Raw genomic sequence first — 18897 nt, 5'->3', positions numbered from 1 at the left:
CAAAGCAAGGTTATCTCCTGTTTACCCAGTTTTTCTTTAGCCATATATTGTCCATTATTAGCTAGGCCCCATTCCTCAGACCAAGCTGTGGAATTTGGGCCTATGTGAAAAGTCCTTAACAGAGACTGTGGTTAAGATCTCCCATACGTATTAATGGCTTTTTGGCCCTTCGTGGTCCAATAACAAATATTACCTCACCCACTTTGGCTTTCTCCCTATGATAAAGTGATGCCTAAAATATCAAGAGTAAAATACTTCTCCCTACAGCTTTGCAATTTTCCTGTCTCTCTTTCCCTCCCTTCGCGCCAACAAAGTCTTCTGCCTCCTTTCCCACTTTCACAGTGTAAAAGGTTTTGTGCATCCTCCTCTCCCAACCCTCCGCCTAATAGTGCAAAACTTTATCACAAGGGTAAGCCCTTTAGGATAGGGAGTGTTCCTCCTTTTTATAGTGCAGTATCAAATGCAAATAACATTTCAGCAACTCTGCTCCAATATATTTCCCTTAAGAATAAAGACTTGCAGTGGACAGTTCAATAAAACTAGACCAAGCTGTCGTCTCAAATGGGCATACATACCAGAGGAAAAATTAAGGGGACATGAGTTTGGTTTAAATATTTTTGGTTTTTTTGGTAACTAAAAATCTTATTTAATGAGTAATGAGAATATATATATATATATATTTTACCTACACATGCTCAGGTTTTGAATTCCAGTTCTGCTACTACACATTTTAAATGCATTCAAGCTGTTTTCCCAGGAAGCTCCTAGAACTTCTCAGAGAAGTAGCTTGAAGTAATGTTGACTATATTATAAGTTGTCTAAATGTATCCTCTTTTCATTACATTAGATGATAAGAAAGAGAACAGATTTGCAGCTGAGCAAGATGAATATGGGTCAGATACAATGAGTGAAATAAATATTGTTGGACGAATTATCCTAAATCTTTGGCGAATGATGAGAAATGAGGTAAAGTAAAATAAGTTAAAATATATGTTGAAAATAGTTTAGAAGAGAGAGAAATTGGTTTTTAATTATTTTTAATCCTAAACTTTTAAGGAATCTTTTGTTGAGAAATTTTATGAAGGGACTTGTGCTATAGTATTTTGTTGTACAGCTTTTTTATCCCTTTTTAGACAGATAATGTTATTTTCAGAAACAGACATATAATGTGTTTTGAAATGTTGAAGGGAAACTGTTCTAGTGAAATGTAAAATACTGAAGTCCTTGCCTTTTGATTTTCACTAATGTTTCTTAACTTTTTATTTTCATTCTTTTTTCATACTTTACTTTTCATTCGTTTTACTTCTTTGTGTCCAAGATGTGTCTCGAGAACAGCTTACTTGTCCCTAGCAAGATAGCTAGTATAGTACTTTTACTAAAAGAAATATTTGAAGCCTGTGGAACTGTTTTGAGCTATCGTATCCCATCACTTTTTTGCTGCTCTGTTACATTGTGTTTAACCTTCTCATTAGGTCCCTCTTGTAACTCACTCCTGGGCAAGTTCTAATTTGGTAATTGCAGTCTATTTAGCACCTGTACTTTCATTTGGAGAAAGATATTCTTCCCTTTCTGTCATGATCAGTTGTGTTGTTTCAGTGGACTGTTAAACATTTGCTATGATTTTACCTACTAGGTAACTGCATGTTAGCGATAATAAATTCCTATTTGTGGTTCATAATCTATTGCTAAAGTGTGTGAAGAGCTTTAGGAGTCTTCTGAAAGGAAGGTATTATAAAAATATAAGATCATTATCAAGTCTTTTGTATTTTTCTAGGTGACTCTAACTAACTACACATTTGAAAATGTGGGTTTTCATGTTCTTCATCAGCGTTTTCCTCTGTTTACCTCTCGAGTTTTGTCTGATTGGTTTGACAACAAGGCAGATATCTACAGGTAATGAATGATCTAATGATCCATTGCTATGAGAATATTTTTAAGCAAGATTCACAATTTATTGTGGTATGGCTTTCCTATATTTATAAAAAAGCAACTATGGAAAAAACAAGACAAGATTGTGAGCTGCAGCTTTGAGATATGTGAATAGGCATGATATGCTGTATTAAAGTCTTTCATTACTTCCTGTAGAGTACTTAACTTAGCATACAGTGTTTATCAAAGGTTTCAGAGTAACAGCCGTGTTAGTCTGTATTCGCAAAAAGAAAAGGAGTACTTGTGGCACCTTAGAGACTAACCAATTTATTTGAGCATAAGCTTTCGTGAGCTACAGCTCACTTCATCGGATGCATACTGTGGAAAATACAGAAGATGTTTTTATACACACAGACCATGAAAAAATGGGTGTTTATCACTACAAAAGGTTTTCTCTCCCCCCACCCCACTCTCCTGCTGGTAATAGCTTATGGACTTCTAATGAGCTGTCCCTACTATCCAGCTTTCATTGTTGTGACATTACCTACGGTACAATCTGGATCATTGAACAACTGTGTCCCCTTAATTCTCTAACCTGGGGTGCCTTTTATACTGCTTTGCTGTCAGAATATCCACTCATGGTCTGCTCACACAGCCTATAGCATGCAAATTCACTCCCAGCTAAATACATGAGCACTGTGACCAGTCACTCATGGATAAGGCTACCTTTTAGTCATGGGTATTTTTAGTAAAAGTCATGGACAGGTCACAGGCAGGCAGTAAACACAAATTCACAGCACGTGACCTGTCCATGACTTCTACTATATACCCCTAACTAAATCTTGGGGGGGAAGGGGGTTGGCCCGGGGGCGCTGTGGGTGATGGGGGTGGGTGGTGGGGTGGCAGGGCCAGCAGGCTCCCTACCTGACTCCGCGCCTCCCCGAAAGTGAGGACATCCCCTTCGCTCAGCTCCTAGGCAGAGGCATGGCCAGGCAGCTCTGTGCACTACCTCCGTCCAGAGCTGTGGCTTCACGGCTCCCATTGGCCGGGAACCAAAGCCAAAGGGAGCTGTGGGGACAGCGCCTGCAGATGGAGGTAGCGTGCAGAGCTGCCTGGCCACGTCTCTGCCTAGGAGCTAAGCGAGGGGGATGTTGCAGCTTCTGGGAGACCCCCAGGTAAGCGCCGCCCAGAGCCCACCTCGCTGCGTTCCGTGCCCCGCCTCCCTGCCCCTTCCCACACCCAAACTCCTGCTGCTTGGGGGTGGGGGGAGCGGTGGCCTGAGACTGCCCCAGCAGCTGCCAGTGCGACTGGCATGGGGCTGCCTGAGCTGCCCCCAGGCGAAGCACACTGGCCGCTGCAGAAGTCATGGAATTCCATGACCTCCGTGACAAACTCACAGCCTTACTCATGAATTACATATAGGGCGACACCTGCAAATTCTTACTCTCGGCCTTGTTCTCCAGAAATGTGCGTCTTGTATTGTCCAGTACACTACTGAACAATGCAGACTCATAGATAGTCCATCCTTTTGTCAAAGGAAAATGATACCAGCCTTGTTATCCCAAATGGAGTTTCCCACATACACAAATCCAAACACACTGATTAAGATAAAATAAGCTTACTAATTACAGAAAGATAGATTTTAAGTGATTACAAGTGATGATGCATAAAAGTCAGGATGTGTTACAAAAGAAAATAAAAGAGTAAAATGCAAGCTAGTACCTAACTTAATGAGCTAAATGTACTAAAAAGCAAAGGTTTTCCGCACCATATGCTGCAATAAATTTCACAGGCTGGGTCTCCTTTCAGTCTGGGACTCCCCTACCCCAACCACTTAGTTCAGTTCTTTGAGAGTCATTGATGTCATGAGCAGAGATGAAGGAGGAGAGAAGCCATTTGTGTTCTGTGTGTCCTCCATTCTTATACCCTTACCCCCCGCTGGGGTGCAGGCGACAAGTTTCCTGTGGACGTGAGGGTTGAACCATCCCTGTGATGAAATGTAAATTTCTTATTCACACCTTCCTGTTGCTGGAGAATGACTGCTTAAGCATAGCTCTTTAACACCTGACTGGGGTGTCAGAGTGCCTTTTGTCTCTGAAAAACTGGTTTGGGCCTGCTTTTCTTAATCTTGGACCATGTTATAACAGTGCTATACAGCAGATTCTTATAGCTTCACATACAATGTTGATACACATATTTTACCAGGGCAATAATGTTCAGCAGATTATGAGTTTTCAAATGATACTAGGTATACTTTATACAAAATTTATCATAGTTTTGTAAAAGTACTGATCTTTATAATATGGATTGTCACAATTGTCTGCTACAGTTGAGTATAATATTTGACAGAGTATACCAATCAAGGAGGGATTTGATAAATCTAAATAAAAAGCAGTACTATACAGTATTTAGGATCTTAGGGCAGGGACTACATCTTATAGGTTTGTACAGCACCTAGCACAATAGAGCCTCTATCTTTTGATTGGGATCTTTTGCCACAATTAACATAAACAACTAATAATTCTTTGAGTTGTGTTCCAATGAGTGCTCCAATTCAGGTGTGCATGCACCTCTTGAGCCTTTGATTGGAAATTTTTAGTTATCAGTGTCCAATCAGTCTGCACTTGTGCTCTATTCCCCCTCATGACCAGGCAAAACTCCCTCAGTTCCTTCTCAACCACCTCAGCCTGAGACAGAGCTCTAGTAAGTTCCCCTGTATCATGCCTTGGCTTTTCTAATATTTCTATAGTTAAGATAGTTTTTATAGTTAGTTGTTAGTATAGTTATAATCAGTTAGTTAGATAAGTATTGAGAGGCTTGTTTTACTCCTCTCTTTCCTCTTGGGGAGACCTTTTTTTTTTTCCTGGCAGGTTTCAAACATTGCCTTTCCTGCCAAGAGGCTATATCTATAAGCGATAGCCACTCTAAGTGTATTGCTTGGGGGAGTCCCATGTCTCCCTAAAGTGCAACTTCTGCGTGGCCCTCAAGTCAAGGGCAAAGAAAAATAGGGATATTAAACTCAGACTGCTAATGATGGAACGTTCCCTTCAGCCAGTTTCTGAATCAGGTCAGGAGACCCACCCCCATACATCTGTCTCCAGTCAGATCCAGCGCTCCTCCTACCTCAGTGCAGGCTTCCCCTAAAAAAGGGAAGACTTAGGAGGTTTGAAGGAATGCTTCTGAAAAAAGGAGTGCGGACTCTCACCTTAAGGTGTCAGCTCCAAAAAGCCCAGGTCTCCAGCAAGAACTGCAGTCTCTGAGACCTGGACTGCTCAACTCAATACCATTGAGTCAAAGAACTCCTCTTCTGGAACTGGCAATGCTGTGAAGTCCCAGAGTACAAAGGAGAGACGCAGCTTCAGTAGGGCCTCAGTACCTTCGACCAGCAAGAAGGGCAACCATAGACACTTAGGACTGGCACCATCAAGTTCAGCCCAGCCATCAGTTCCTTTGCATTCAGTCCATCCATTGGTACACATGCATACAGCACCGAGCAAGCAACGGTGCCAGATACCATCATTAGTACTGCTGGCTTCAGCAACAGTGGCCTCAGCTACCGCGTCAGTACCTATCCCCTACTCAGTACCACAGAAGTTCAGATATACTAAGGACTTCTTGGTAATGGAGGAATTAAAGTCCCCACTCCTCACTGGTACCAAACAGCTCTCAGTACCAAGACTTCGATCTCTGATCTGTCGTCCTTTGTTACCACTGGAGTCTCCATTTTCTGCACATGCTCCTCCATTGGATGAGATGGAGGAGGATGAAGGAGGCTTCCAGTCATTCATCTCTATTTCTGTTCTGGGTTCTCCAATATATCCCTTCAGGAACCCATTCTCTGAAAGTCATATGGAAGATTGGGCTTGTTATCAAGGGTGGTAGAATCAGCCCTGCATGCCAGCCCCACTCCCCCCCCACCCCTCCCAATTGTCATACTGGGACTCTTGAGCTGCCTATTGATGACAATTTGCTAGGCCACCACAACTATGTCATAGGGAGGCCAGAGTTATACAACCCTCTCCTCCCCAACCAGCTTCTCCGCTTCCCCCCCGGAGGAGAAGTTTGAGGAGCCGGAAGCTAGGGCAGATAAAGAAGCCACCCCTAAAACATCTATTTCATCCTCAACTCCAGATGAGGTGGTTTTGCTTCTGCCATCATCCATGGCCAATGATTTTCAGCAATTTCAAGACCTCATAAAGAGAGCAGCTAACACTGTTCAGATTCCTCTCAAAGAGGTCAAGGATTCACAGTTCACACTGGTGGATATCCTAGTTAGCAACACTCCCTAGGGTGGTGTTACCCTTCAATGAGACACTCCTAAATCAGGTTAAGACGTTGTGGCAGACACCTGCCACTATTCCGCCCAAGTATAAAAGGGCAGATAAAAGTATCATGTCTCCCTAAGGATTCTGACATTTTATTCTCCCACTCGCCACCTAACTCCATAGTGGTCGATGCGGGTGAGTGGAGTAGGCAGCACATCTCTAAGTCTACCCCTTATGACAGGGACCAGAATGCATGAGCAACCCTGCAGTTCAGGATCACAAATTATCAGGCAGTCATGTTACAAATTCTAACAGATTCATTGAACATCTTCCACAAGATATAGGGAGCAATTCGAGCCTGTCATCTCAGAGGCCTAATTGATCACCAGAACTGCTTTTCAAGCATCCTTAGATGCTGCACACGGTGCTATCTGATCCATCTCTACGGTGGTGGTGATGTGCAGAGTATCATGGCTCCATCTTGTCGGGTTTCCGAGAGACGTGCAGAACACCCTGGAGAACCTCCCCTTCTACGGTCATAAACTGTTCTTGGAAACCCAGATGAGTCCTTGATCACTCTAAATGACTGTAGGGCTACTTTGTGGTCCCTGAGAATATATACACCTACAAATAAGAAAAGGTTTAGTGCATCACAGAGTGCCCAGAGATCACGTCCTGCTCAGTTTTCCAGGTTTCATAGATCCCCCCCACCCCCCCAAAAGAGGCATCAATTTGAAAGAAAGAGAGCCACCCTACCGCCCTCCATAGCCACCCAGCCATCTTTGAAGTAACAGTTTTGATGGGTTGGTCAAGGTTTCAAATCTTCCCACACCTCTGGATTTACAAATTTGCCCATTAGCCCACTATTCACACTTTGGAGACTACCTTGCCTATTTCCAACATGCTTGGAAGAGGATCACTACAGACAAATGGGTCATAGCTGTCATAATAATAGGCTATACCATCCATTTTATGTCACTCCCACTGCTTCCATCTCCCCTTCCTCATCTCTCTTCAGGGACCCCTCTCCGGAGCTTTTATTGAGACAAGAATTGAATTCTCTCCGTTGATTAGCAACAATAGAGATGGTTCCTCCTCCTCCTCCTCACAAGGGCAAGGGATTTTATTCAAAGAAATTCCTTGTGCCAAAGGAGGATGGGAGAGTGGAGACCATTCTTTGATCTAAGACTTCTAAACGAGTTCAAAAAGTATCAAAAGTTCAGAATGGTGACTCTGGGAGCTATAATTCCTTCACTAGAGAAAGGGGATGGCTTTTCCGCCTTTGACCTACAAGAGGCCTATTTCCATATATGATACACCCATTGCAAAGAAAACATCTATGCTTCGCTGTAGGCCAGGATCATTTATCGTACCAAGTGCTTCCCTTCAGCTTTTCCTCAGCCCCCAATTGTGTTCTCAAAGGTCCCAGCAATAGAGGCTGCTTACCTCCGACAAGAAGCAATCCTAGTCTTCCCATACCTCAATGACTGGCTACTCAAGGGTCATGCCTACAAAGCAGTGCTGTCTGCCACGTACTCTGTTCCAGGAGTTAGGTCTCCAGTTAAATGTTAAAAAGTCCACATTAACCTTGTCTTCAGCTCCTGGGACAATGGCAGCTTTCACTTTTGTGACCAATAATGCAAGACTACACCTCCACTGCTTCCATTGTTGTCTTCCCTATTTTCCAATCAGGGACAGCTTGGTGAGGTGATGGTTCCTCTGTAAATGAGGAACTCCTTAGATTGGTGGGAGGATCAACTCAACATCTGTGCAGGCATTCCTTTCTGTTGCCCAGCCCCATCAATCACTTTTACAACAGATGCATCATTTTGAGGTGAGGGGCCCACCTCAATACCTTCACAACTCAGGGCAGATTGACAGCTCAAGAAATCAGGCTCCACATCAATCTGCTAGAGCTCAGGGCTGTTAGGAATGCTTGCATATTTGCTCATCCATCGTCTTCTAGGTTTATTAAGGGTTTGGGAAATCTCTGTCTGCAGATTAGAAACCCTATCCTGATGTGGGACTTCAACCTGATATTCAATTACCTTATGAACCTCTATTTGAACCTGTTCTCTGTTGCATTTATCTGTGAAGACGGCCTTTTTAGTAGCCATCATATTGGCCCATGGGGCCAGGGAAATTGGAGCCTTGTTGGCAGATTCCTCCCTTTAGGGTGAGCTTTAAGCACAAGGTCTCTTTTCGTCCATACCCTAAATTCTTACCAAAGGTTCTTTTGGAGTTCCACCTTAATCAATCTATTCATCTACCAGTGTTTTTCCTGAAGCCACATAGTTCTCTGCAGGAATCCTGGTAACATACCCTCAGTGGTAGAAGGGCATTGGCCTTCTATTTAGATAGGACTAAGCAATTTAGGAAGTCACCTAGGCTCTTTGTTTCCTTCCTGGATCCACGTGGTCCTCGATCTTTACTTAAAGACTGTTGAGATGGCTGTATTATCACTTGTTATGATGCTGCGGGCATTCATTCCTGCAGGCAACATCTACAGCATTACTGAAAAATGTACCAGTATCTGAAATATGTACCTCTACGTGGGCTTCAATACAAAGATTTTTAGAATATTATGCCCTGATCCATGCTGTCAGATATGATGCGGCACATGGTTCTGAAGTATTATCTTCAGTTCTAGACTCTATTCTGAAGCTCCCTGCCTCCATCTGGGGATACTGCTTGGAAGTCACCTGAAGTGGATCACCCACAGGGACACTGCTCAAAGAAGAGGTTACTCACTTTGTGCAATTGCTATTCTTCAAGATGTGTTTCCCTCTGGGTGCTCTACAACCCACCCTCCTTCCACTCTGCTTCAGACTGTTCCTTAAGGGATATTTGGGTGGAGAAGGACCTGAGGCTGGTTCGCCCCTGCACTGCTATATAGCCTTGGTATCCAGCATGCCAGGTCAAACGGATACTGCTAACTTGAATTTTCCAATCAAGGGCTTGAGAAGTGCGTGCACAGCTGAAGTGGATCACTCATAGGGGTACACAACTTGAACTGTAGTTACTGCACAAAGTGTGTAACCTCTTCTTAATATTAGAGTACTGATTTGAATGTATTCCATGGTTTCAGAGTAACAGCCGTGTTAGTCTGTATTCGCAAAAAGAAAAGGAGTACTTGTGGCACCTTAGAGACTAACCAATTTATTTGAGCATGAGCTTTCGTGAGCTACAGCTCACTTCATCAGATGCATACCGTGGAAACTGCAGCAGACTTTATATACACACAGAGATCATGAAACAATACCTCCTCCCACCCCACTGTCCTGCTGGTAATAGCTTATCTAAAGTGACCATCAAGTTGGGCCATTTCCAGCACAAATACAGGTTTTCTCACCCTCCACCCCCCCACACACAAACTCACTCTCCTGCTGGTAATAGCCCATCCAAAGTGACAACTCTCTACACAATGTGCATGATAATCAAGGTGGGCCATTTCCTGCACAAATCCAGGTTCTCTCACCCCCCTCCCCCCCCTCCAAAACACACACACACTATTACCACTATCCTGCTGGTAATAGCTCATCCAAAGTGACCACTCTCCCTACAATGTGCATGATAATCAAGGTGGGCCATTTCCAGCACAAATCCAGGTTTTCTCACCCCCCCACCCCCATACACACACAAACTCACTCTCCTGCTGGTAATAGCTCATCCAAAGTGACCACTCTCCCTACAATGTGCATGGTAATCAAGGTGGGCCATGTCCAGCACAAATCCAGGCTTTCTCACCCACCCCCCCTTTTCCCGGGGACACACACACACACACAAACTCACTGTCCTGCTGGCAATAGCTCATCCAAACTGACCACTCTCCAAGTTTAAATCCAAGTTTAACCAGAACGTCTGGAGGGGTGGGGGAGGTAGGAAAAAACAAGGGGAAATAGGCTACCTTGCATAATGACTTAGCCACTCCCAGTCTCTATTTAAGCCTAAATTAATAGTATCCAATTTGCAAATGAATTCCAATTCAGCAGTTTCTCGCTGGAGTCTGGATTTGAAGTTTTTTTGTTTTAAGATAGCGACCTTCATGTCTGTGATTGCGTGACCAGAGAGATTGAAGTGTTCTCCGACTGGTTTATGAATGTTATAATTCTTGACATCTGATTTGTGTCCATTTATTCTTTTACGTAGAGACTGTCCAGTTTGACCAATGTAAATGGCAGAGGGGCATTGCTGGCACATGATGGCATATATCACATTGGTGGATGTGCAGGTGAACGAGCCTCTGATAGTGTGGCTGATGTTATTAGGCCCTGTGAAGGTGTCCCCTGAATAGATATGTGGGCACAGTTGGCAACGGGCTTTGTTGCAAGGATAAGTTCCTGGGTTAGTGGTTCTGTTGTGTGGTATGTGGTTGTTGGTGAGTATTTGCTTCAGGTTGTGGGGCTGTCTGTAGGCAAGGACTGGCCTGTCTCCCAAGATTTGTGAGAGTGTTGGGTCATCCTTTAGGATAGGTTGTAGATCCTTAATAATGCGTTGAAGGGGTTTTAGTTGGGGGCTGAAGGTGACGGCTAGTGGCGTTCTGTTATTTTCTTTGTTAGGCCTGTCCTATAGTAGGTAACTTCTGGGAACTCTTCTGGCTCTATCAATCTGTTTCTTCACTTCCGCAGGTGGGTATTGTAATTGTAAGAAAGCTTGACAGAGACCTTGTAGGTGTTTGTCTCTGTCTGAGGGGTTGGAGCAAATGCAGTTGTATCGCAGAGCTTGGCTGTAGACGATGGATCGTGTGGTGTGGTCAGGGTGAAAGCTGGAGGCATGTAGGTAGGAATAGCGGTCAGTAGGTTTCCGGTATAGGGTGGTGTTTATGTGACCATTGTTTATTAGCACTGTAGTGTCCAGGAAGTGGATCTCTTGTGTGGACTGGACCAGGCTGAGGTTGATGGTGGGATGGAAGTTGTTGAAATCATGGTGGAATTCCTCAAGGGCTTCTTTTCCATGGGTCCAGATGATGAAGATGTCATCAATATAGCGCAAGTAGAGTAGGGGCTTTAGGGGACGAGAGCTGAGGAAGCGTTGTTCTAAATCAGCCATAAAAATGTTGGCATACTGTGGGGCCATGCGGGTACCCATAGCAGTGCCGCTGATCTGAAGGTATACATTGTCCCCAAATGTGAAATAGTTATGGGTAAGGACAAAGTCACAAAGTTCAGCCACCAGGTTAGCCGTGACATTATCGGGGATAGTGTTCTTGACGGCTTGTAGTCCATCTTTTTGTGGAATGTTGGTGTAGAGGGCTTCTACATCCATAGTGGCCAGGATGGTGTTATCAGGAAGATCACCGATGGATTGAAGTTTCCTCAGGAAGTCAGTGGTGTCTCGAAGGTAGCTGGGAGTGCTGGTAGCGTAGGGCCTGAGGAGGGAGTCTACATAGCCAGACAGTCCTGCTGTCAGGGTGCCAATGCCTGAGATGATGGGGCGCCCAGGATTTCCAGGTTTATGGATTTTGGGTAGTAGATAGAATATCCCAGGTCGGGGTTCCAGGGGTGTGTCTGTGCGGATTTGATCTTGTGCTTTTTCAGGAAGTTTCTTGAGCAGATGCTGTAGTTGCTTTTGGTAACTCTCAGTGGGATCATAGGGTAATGGCTTGTAGAAACTGGTGTTGGAGAGCTGCCGAGCAGCCTCTTGTTCATATTCCGACCTATTCATGATGACAACACCACCTCCTTTGTCAGCCTTTTTGATTATGATGTCAGAGTTGTTTCTGAGGCTGTGGATGGCATTGCGTTCCGCATGGCTGAGGTTATGGGGCAAGTGATGCTGCTTTTCCACAATTTCAGCCTGTGCACGTCGGCGGAAGCACTCTCTGTAGAAGTCCAGTCTGCTGTTTTGACCTTCAGGAGGAGTCCACCTAGAATCCTTCTTTCTGCAGTGTTGGTAGGGAGGCCTCTGTGGATTAGTATGTTGTTCAGAGGTATTTTGGAAATATTCCTTGAGTCGGAGACGTCGAAAATAGGATTCTAGGTCACCACAGAACTGTATCATGTTCGTGGGGGTGGAGGGGCAGAAGGAGAGGCCCCGAGATAGGACAGCTGCTTCTGCTGGGCTGAGAGTATAGTTGGATAGGTTAACAATATTGCTAGGTGGGTTGAGGGAACCATTGCTGTGGCCCGTTGTAGCATGTAGTAGTTTAGAAAGTTGAGGGAACCATTGCTGTGGCCCCTTGTAGCATGTAGTAGTTTAGAAAGTTTAGTGTCCTTTTTCTTTTGTAGAGAAGCAAAGTGTGCGTTGTAAATGGCTTGTCTAGTTTTAGTAAAATCCAGCCACGAGGAAGTTTGTGTGGAAGGTTGGTTTTTTATGAGAGTATCCATTTTTGAGAGCTCATTCTTAATGTTTCCCTGTTTGCTGTAGAGGATGTTGATCAGGTGATTCCGCCGTTTCTTTGAGAGCGTGTGGCACAAGCTGTCAGCATAGTCTGTGTGGTATGTAGATTGTAATGGATTTTTTACCTTCAGTCCTTGACATACATGTCATGCTTTCTTTAAAGCTTAACTGCATTTTGAGTGGGTGAGAGATGGAAAATTAAACATTTATTTTAAATTGTAAATTAAACTGACAGAAATCTGTAAACATGTAGGGTTGCTTCTACACTATGTGGAGATTGCTAAAACATAGCATCAGTTTGACATCCAGACCTATCAGTTGTGTCGGGGCCTTGAAAACAAAGGTGGTGATAATTAGATTGGTTATGTTGCCTCCTCTTGATTTTCTTTCTCTATGCAAAAAATCTGCATTTATCCAGGCAAAGTCAAGTCTCAAATTCTGTGGTGTAGTTTCTCTTCTCTTTGGGCAGAAAGAAGAATACAGTGTGTATATATAATATTTTTTTAAAGATTTTTTATATATATATATATAATACACACACACACATCTTTTAGAGAATTTGAGACTGTCTTTATGTCAGCAACTTGCAAAACCAAATTCTGCGTAAGTCTTAGAATTCACAGGAGTAAGTTTGTGCGCTTCACAATTTTGAAAGAATCATATAAATATGTCTCATGGGAAACCAGGAAACACGTTTTCCCATCTGTAACACCTGGTCAAAGTATACATTTTTTCAGTAAAAAGAACAGCAATCTTTGTACATGATCAAACTTCCTGGCTCCCTGATGTTTATAACCTAGGTGTTTGCTTTCACAGATGGAAAGTGGTTGATCACTACATTAGCCGTGTCCGTGGGAATCTCCAAATGTTAGAACAGCTGGACTTGATTGGTAGAACCAGTGAAATGGCAAGGCTTTTTGGAATTCAGTTCTTGCATGTACTAACAAGAGGCTCACAGGTAAGTTTGAACTTTCCTGATACTTTTTGAATGAAAAATATTGTGTGCAAAGTTTGTTTTGCGCCTTATTTATACTTTGTCTTCAGTTATTTTTTGTTAAATACGGAGGATTACATTGTGCAATACAGTGGTTGAAATATTAAATTAAAGAAAGTCAGGAAATTCAAAAGCAGCGGTAATTTGACCACATTGAACATTCTGTTTTATAGACATATTGTGTAGTGTTGTCTACAGTTAGTTGCCCAAACATATTCATTCTAAAGGACCTCTTGCTGTTGCTTATAATTACTTTAATGTTACTTTTAGGGCTGAAATTTTCCATGCTTGGCCTTAGCCTGAAAATGAAATTTCTTTTAAAAGTTGTTGAGAAAAATGGTTCATCATGCTCAAGAAAGTTGAGAGGACTTTCTTAGATGTGCAGAGGTGTGTGAAATATGTTCAAAATCACATATTCTAATGAGGAAGAGCTCTGCAGAAGCTGAGTTAGATGTACATTGCAGGAACCGTGATTTTACTTAGTGCACATATTGTTCAGGACACAATATTCTATTACTGTCAAGCAAATGTTTCTGGAAGACCTCAGTGAAATGGTTGAATATGTAGTACATGAGGCAGAGGGCCAGATGTTGAACAGTGAAATATCCACTGTATACCTTTCAGCCTAGCTGCTGAATGAGGCAGAGGACCTCTAGGAACAAAATTGTACGCAATCACGTAATTAAGAACTGTATTGTAATGTATATATGCTGGGGCAGAGTCAAGCTGGCACAGGCAATTCGAACTTTGGCATTTCCATCACTCTGAGGGCTTGTCTGCACAGGGAGTTTATTGCACACTGAGTTAATCTGCTATTTCTGAATTCTATCCCCTGAGGTTTATCCCAGTCTTGGGAGATGGTGTTGATGCTTGCTCCCCTTAGCCATGTGTGCTTAGGGGCAGTGTTTGTGGCTTGCAGCCAGTGCTGTGTCTTGGCAGTAATTGTATGAGTGTGGGTTGTTGCTGCCTCAAGATGTGCGTTCCCCAGTTTGGGATTTGCAATTAAAGTTGTGTTTTGGTGATACTTATATAGATCCAGGTTGTTGCCAAGTCAGAATGTGATCCAGTTTGGGGCTTGCACTTCAGGCTGTTCCTGATTGGGCATGAGGGGGCTGAGATGAAGAGTGAGGGGGGTCACCAGGGTACGAGGGTAGGGGCTGGATAGTAATCTCCTCTGCATCCCCTTTAGGCTGTTCTAACTACTTGATGACATTACACTGAGGAGAGTGACCAGGAGGCAGAGAAGGTCTTATTCCAAAAGGCATGGGCAGACCAGCAAGATATGCTGCTGCTGTTCACCACATGGTCCCCTCTAAAGTGCTGCAGTAGTGGAAGACCCGCAGAGGGTTATGAGGATCTTCTTTATAACTCTGCTGGTGGTATTGTTATATCAGTTTGGGCAAGGTAGAAGTAATCAACTTTGTCTCTCTATATTATCTATATGTATTATGTTCCTAAATAAATTAATATCTATTATTATTCTTCGAGTGGTTCTGCATTATCCCTCTTACGGATATCGTTCTGCATCGTGGTGCCTAACAGTAGAACCTTCTCCATGCGGTGTCTTTTAGAGCGCTCATGCGTCCCCTCCTCCTGTCAGCATCTCCAAACATTCTGAAGTCAAGACTATATAAGGAGGTGCAGAGCCCTCTGCCATCTCAGTTCCTTCCAACCACGTGCCAAAGATGCAAGTGAACTGATCCATTTGGATTGGGTGGCCATTTCTCCATCCTTAGTGTCTTGTTAATTGTTTAGTATAGTTTGTGATAAGTATAGATAGGTTAGTTAGTAGCTTGGTTTTGGGTTATGGCTGAACTGAAGAAAAAGAAGAAGCAGGGATTCAAATGGTGTGCTTCGTACCTAGCTATCTTCCTGGGATCAAGCGACCACACTAGGTGCCTCAAGTGCTTGGGAGAGGGCCACTCGCCATCTGGGTTTTCTGTCTTCCAGACTTTCACATCGAGAGCTTTCATGGAGAGGCGGAACAGGTTGCAGGTGCTTCTCCTTAAAAAGGCGCTTGAGGCTAAACCCACTGAATCTGGACACTTGTCGGATCCAAGGTTTGAGACCAGTTTCAGATCCTGTGACTTCTTCCAGCAAGTTGAAGCAGTTTCAAATTGCCAGGAAGTCAGAGCCCTCATTGGATTGGGCTCCAGGTCCTGCAGCTTGAGCAGTCAGGTCTTTGATGTTACCGTTGATGGAGAGGGGCAAACCACTTACGATTGAACCAAGAACCATTTCCTGTGCCATCCAAGTTTTCAGCGGCAGCCTTGACCCCTACTCCAGTTCCAGATCCATCTTTGGATCCAAGGAGGACTTTTACTTTGGTGGGATGTGTACACTGCGCAACTTCAAAGCGTTCCTCGGACCCAACTGAGAAACAGACAGTCTCAAGAAAGAGATAAACTTTGCCAGTTCCTAGATCTGCATTATCTTCACCTAAAAAACAGAGAAGAATAGAGGAGATTAGTCTTTCTCCGGATCAGTTTGTATCTCATCTTCCTAAGACTCCTTCAGGATTTCCATGAAGCACTTTCTTTCCATTTATTTCTGTCCATTTTACGAGGCCGTTGCTGTCTGTGTTCCATAGTGGATCCAAGGCTGGATCTGTATCCAGAAGAGGATAGAGAAAGACTAGAGAGACCTGTTTCCTCATGGTTTGTTCCCCCTTTTGGTCCTCCGTCTGCAGGTATGTTCCTGATTCCCAGTTGCTGGGGAGATTGGCAGTCCTGGACTCCAAGGCTTTTTGTGGGATGTCACACGAATTTCTTAATTATCCTCCATATGGATGGTGAGTGATGTTTCATTTGTAAAGGATACGGCTGCAGAGAAATCCCTAGATCTGCTTCCACCTGATCCGTCTGCATCTTAGACAGTGGTGGCTGATACTCTGTCTGCAGAAGATGATGAGGAGATGGAGATGGTGAGACAGACTACAATGTTGATTTGTCACCAGATGAGCATGTGCTGGGGCTTCTGCCTCTTTCCGTTCTGAGGATGCTCTACAGTCTCATGACCTTATGGATCACATGATGTCCATGTTGAACTTACCTTCAGTAACTGGGGAGGAAAATCCCATCTGGGGTTTTCTTGGGGCTACTTCCAAGAGTAGGATGTCATTACCAAACCACGATTGTCTGCTGCAGCCTTTTAAGACTGTGTGGTCCATTCTTGTCTCTTGCAAGCTATTTCCAAGTAGGCAGACAAATTATATCAGATACCCTCTGAGGGGTTTTCATATTTTCACACAGGCCCTGTACTTAATTTGCTGGTGATGGCGATGCCAGAATCAGGTCAAGGTCTGGACGAGCACATTCTACTCCTGCTGATAGAGAAGGGGAAAATAATGACTCCCTGGGGAGAAAGGTGTTCTCTTCTGCCTACTTTGATATTAAGGTGGCAAATTACTAAGGAGTTAGGCCCCATTATCAATTCCTCCTGTGGGAAAATATGACACTCTTTGTGCAGGATTTGCCAGATAACAAAAGGAAATTGGCAAATGCAATTCTAATCAAAGGTCACAATTTGGCAAAGCATACTCCCAGGTCTTAATTTGATGCCTTGGACTCTTCTGCTAGAGTGTTAGCTTCTGCAATTACTCTGAGGAGTCATGCTTGTCTTTGCTCCTCCTCTCTGGTCCAGATGGTGGCTTGGATGCAGGGAAAATCTGATTATCCTGTCTTAGGTTCCATATCTTGTACTTGAAAATATTTAGTGCACTTAAAAACTGAGGGGTTATCTAATTCATCTTTGAAAGTTTATTTGGTGGCTATCTCAGCTTACCATATTTTTTTTGAATGTAGATTGCCATTAGTGCTTGATTTGGTTAAGAAATGTATGAAATAATTATGTAATATGTATGCCCTTTTGAGCAATCCTGTCCCTCCTTGGGTTGTTAATTTGGTCTAGTGTGTACTCGTGAAACCATCTTTTGAATCCTTAGCTGAGTGGTGTTTGTATTATTTGTCTATTACGACAGCATTCATTATTGCAGTAACGTCAGCCAGAAGGTTGAGTGAATTAAGTGTCTTGATGGCTGAGCCACCTTTTATTTATAGGCAACCATTGATCCACTGGGTCATGGTGTACATGTAAAAGGTCTAGTCTTTTATGTCTTTTCATAAAGATAAGGCGGTTCTGAGGCCTGATCTCATGTTTTTGCCAAGAGTGTTTTCTGAATTTCACATCCATCAGACAATTAATTTGCTGGTATTTTTCCCAAAACTGCATACTAAGAAAGGGAAATCTATTTTACATACTTTGGATGCAAGAAGAGCCCTTGCACTTTATTTAAATAGAGCTAAAATTTTTGAAATATCGTCTACATTATTCATGTTTTATGCTAACAATCACGTGAGTTATTCTGTCTCCCCACAGATTATTTCTCTGTAGATTAAACAATGTACTGTTAATGTCATACATTAGCGGGTATTCCTGCACCTATGACAGTATGGTCTCATTCCACCAGAGCTGTGACAATGTCTTTTGCTTGCCTTAAGCAAGTCCCTGTTTCTGAAATTTGTAGGGTTGCAACCTGGAGTTCTATATACACTTTTACTAACCATGCTTTCGATATGGCTTCTAGGGCTGATGATAATTTGGTAGAGGGTTGCTTCTGTCTCTGTTCAGTTAGGACTCTGTTCCCTCCTCCATGTTATTGTCAGCACTGCTTATCAAACTACTCGTAAATGGTAGTACTTAGCCACTGAAAGAAAAAATGAAGGTTACTTTGTAATTGGATTTCTTCAAGATGGCTCTGCAAATTCAAACTTCCCACCCACGTTCCCTTCTGTCTGAGAGTCCCTTTGTTCTGTGCCTCTGGTTTGGTGGCAGAAGGAACTGAGATGGTAGATTTCAGAGTAGCAGCCGTGTTAGTCTGCATTTGCAAAAAGAAAAGGAGTACTTGTGGCACCTTAGAGACTAACAAATTTATTTGAGCATAAGCTTTCGTGAGCTACAGCTCACTTCATCGGATGAAGTGCGCTGTAGCTCACGAAAGCTTATGCTCAAATAAATTTGTTAGTCTCTAAGGTGCCACGAGTACTCCTTTTCTTTTTGAGATGGTAGAGGGCTCTGTGCCCCCTTATATAGCCTCTTCCTCAAAATGTTCAGAGACACTGAGGGGACAGGGAGGAGGAAGCAGTGAGCACTCATAACACACTGCTTAGAGAGGGTTCTACTGTTTGACACCAGTAGGCATTACGATATCTATAAATGGGACTGTTCAGAGCCATCTTGAAGAACTCTGGTTACAAGTAAGTAACCTTCATTTCCTAAATAAATCCAAATCTTAGAATTATAGTACTTTGCACTTTTATAGACCCTTTCAAAGGATCTCAGAGCATTTTTATATATATAGAATTCTGAGGTTCTTTTTGTAATATTAGTGCCTACACCTGTCCATAACTCTCATACTACTGGTGGTGGTGT

At 43.2% G+C, this 18897-nt stretch overlaps 1 protein-coding gene across 1 annotated transcript in view; it reads left to right on the top strand.

The window, feature by feature from the left end:
• The window catches only part of REV3L (REV3 like, DNA directed polymerase zeta catalytic subunit), a 253067-nt gene that overhangs the window by 185791 nt on the left and 48379 nt on the right, over nt 1-18897 (top strand). Inside the window, exons 20-22 of the mRNA XM_048844767.2 lie at nt 848-966; nt 1775-1893; nt 13290-13431. Coding sequence (XP_048700724.2) covers nt 848-966; nt 1775-1893; nt 13290-13431 — 380 coding nt within the window. The remainder of the gene's footprint in view (nt 1-847; nt 967-1774; nt 1894-13289; nt 13432-18897) is intronic.

Source organism: Caretta caretta, chromosome 3 (genome assembly GCF_965140235.1).
Source record: "Caretta caretta isolate rCarCar2 chromosome 3, rCarCar1.hap1, whole genome shotgun sequence".
NCBI classification, from domain to species: domain Eukaryota; kingdom Metazoa; phylum Chordata; order Testudines; family Cheloniidae; genus Caretta; species Caretta caretta.
Note: the sequence above shows the minus strand (reverse complement) of the source record. Positions and strands in the feature narration are given on the sequence as shown.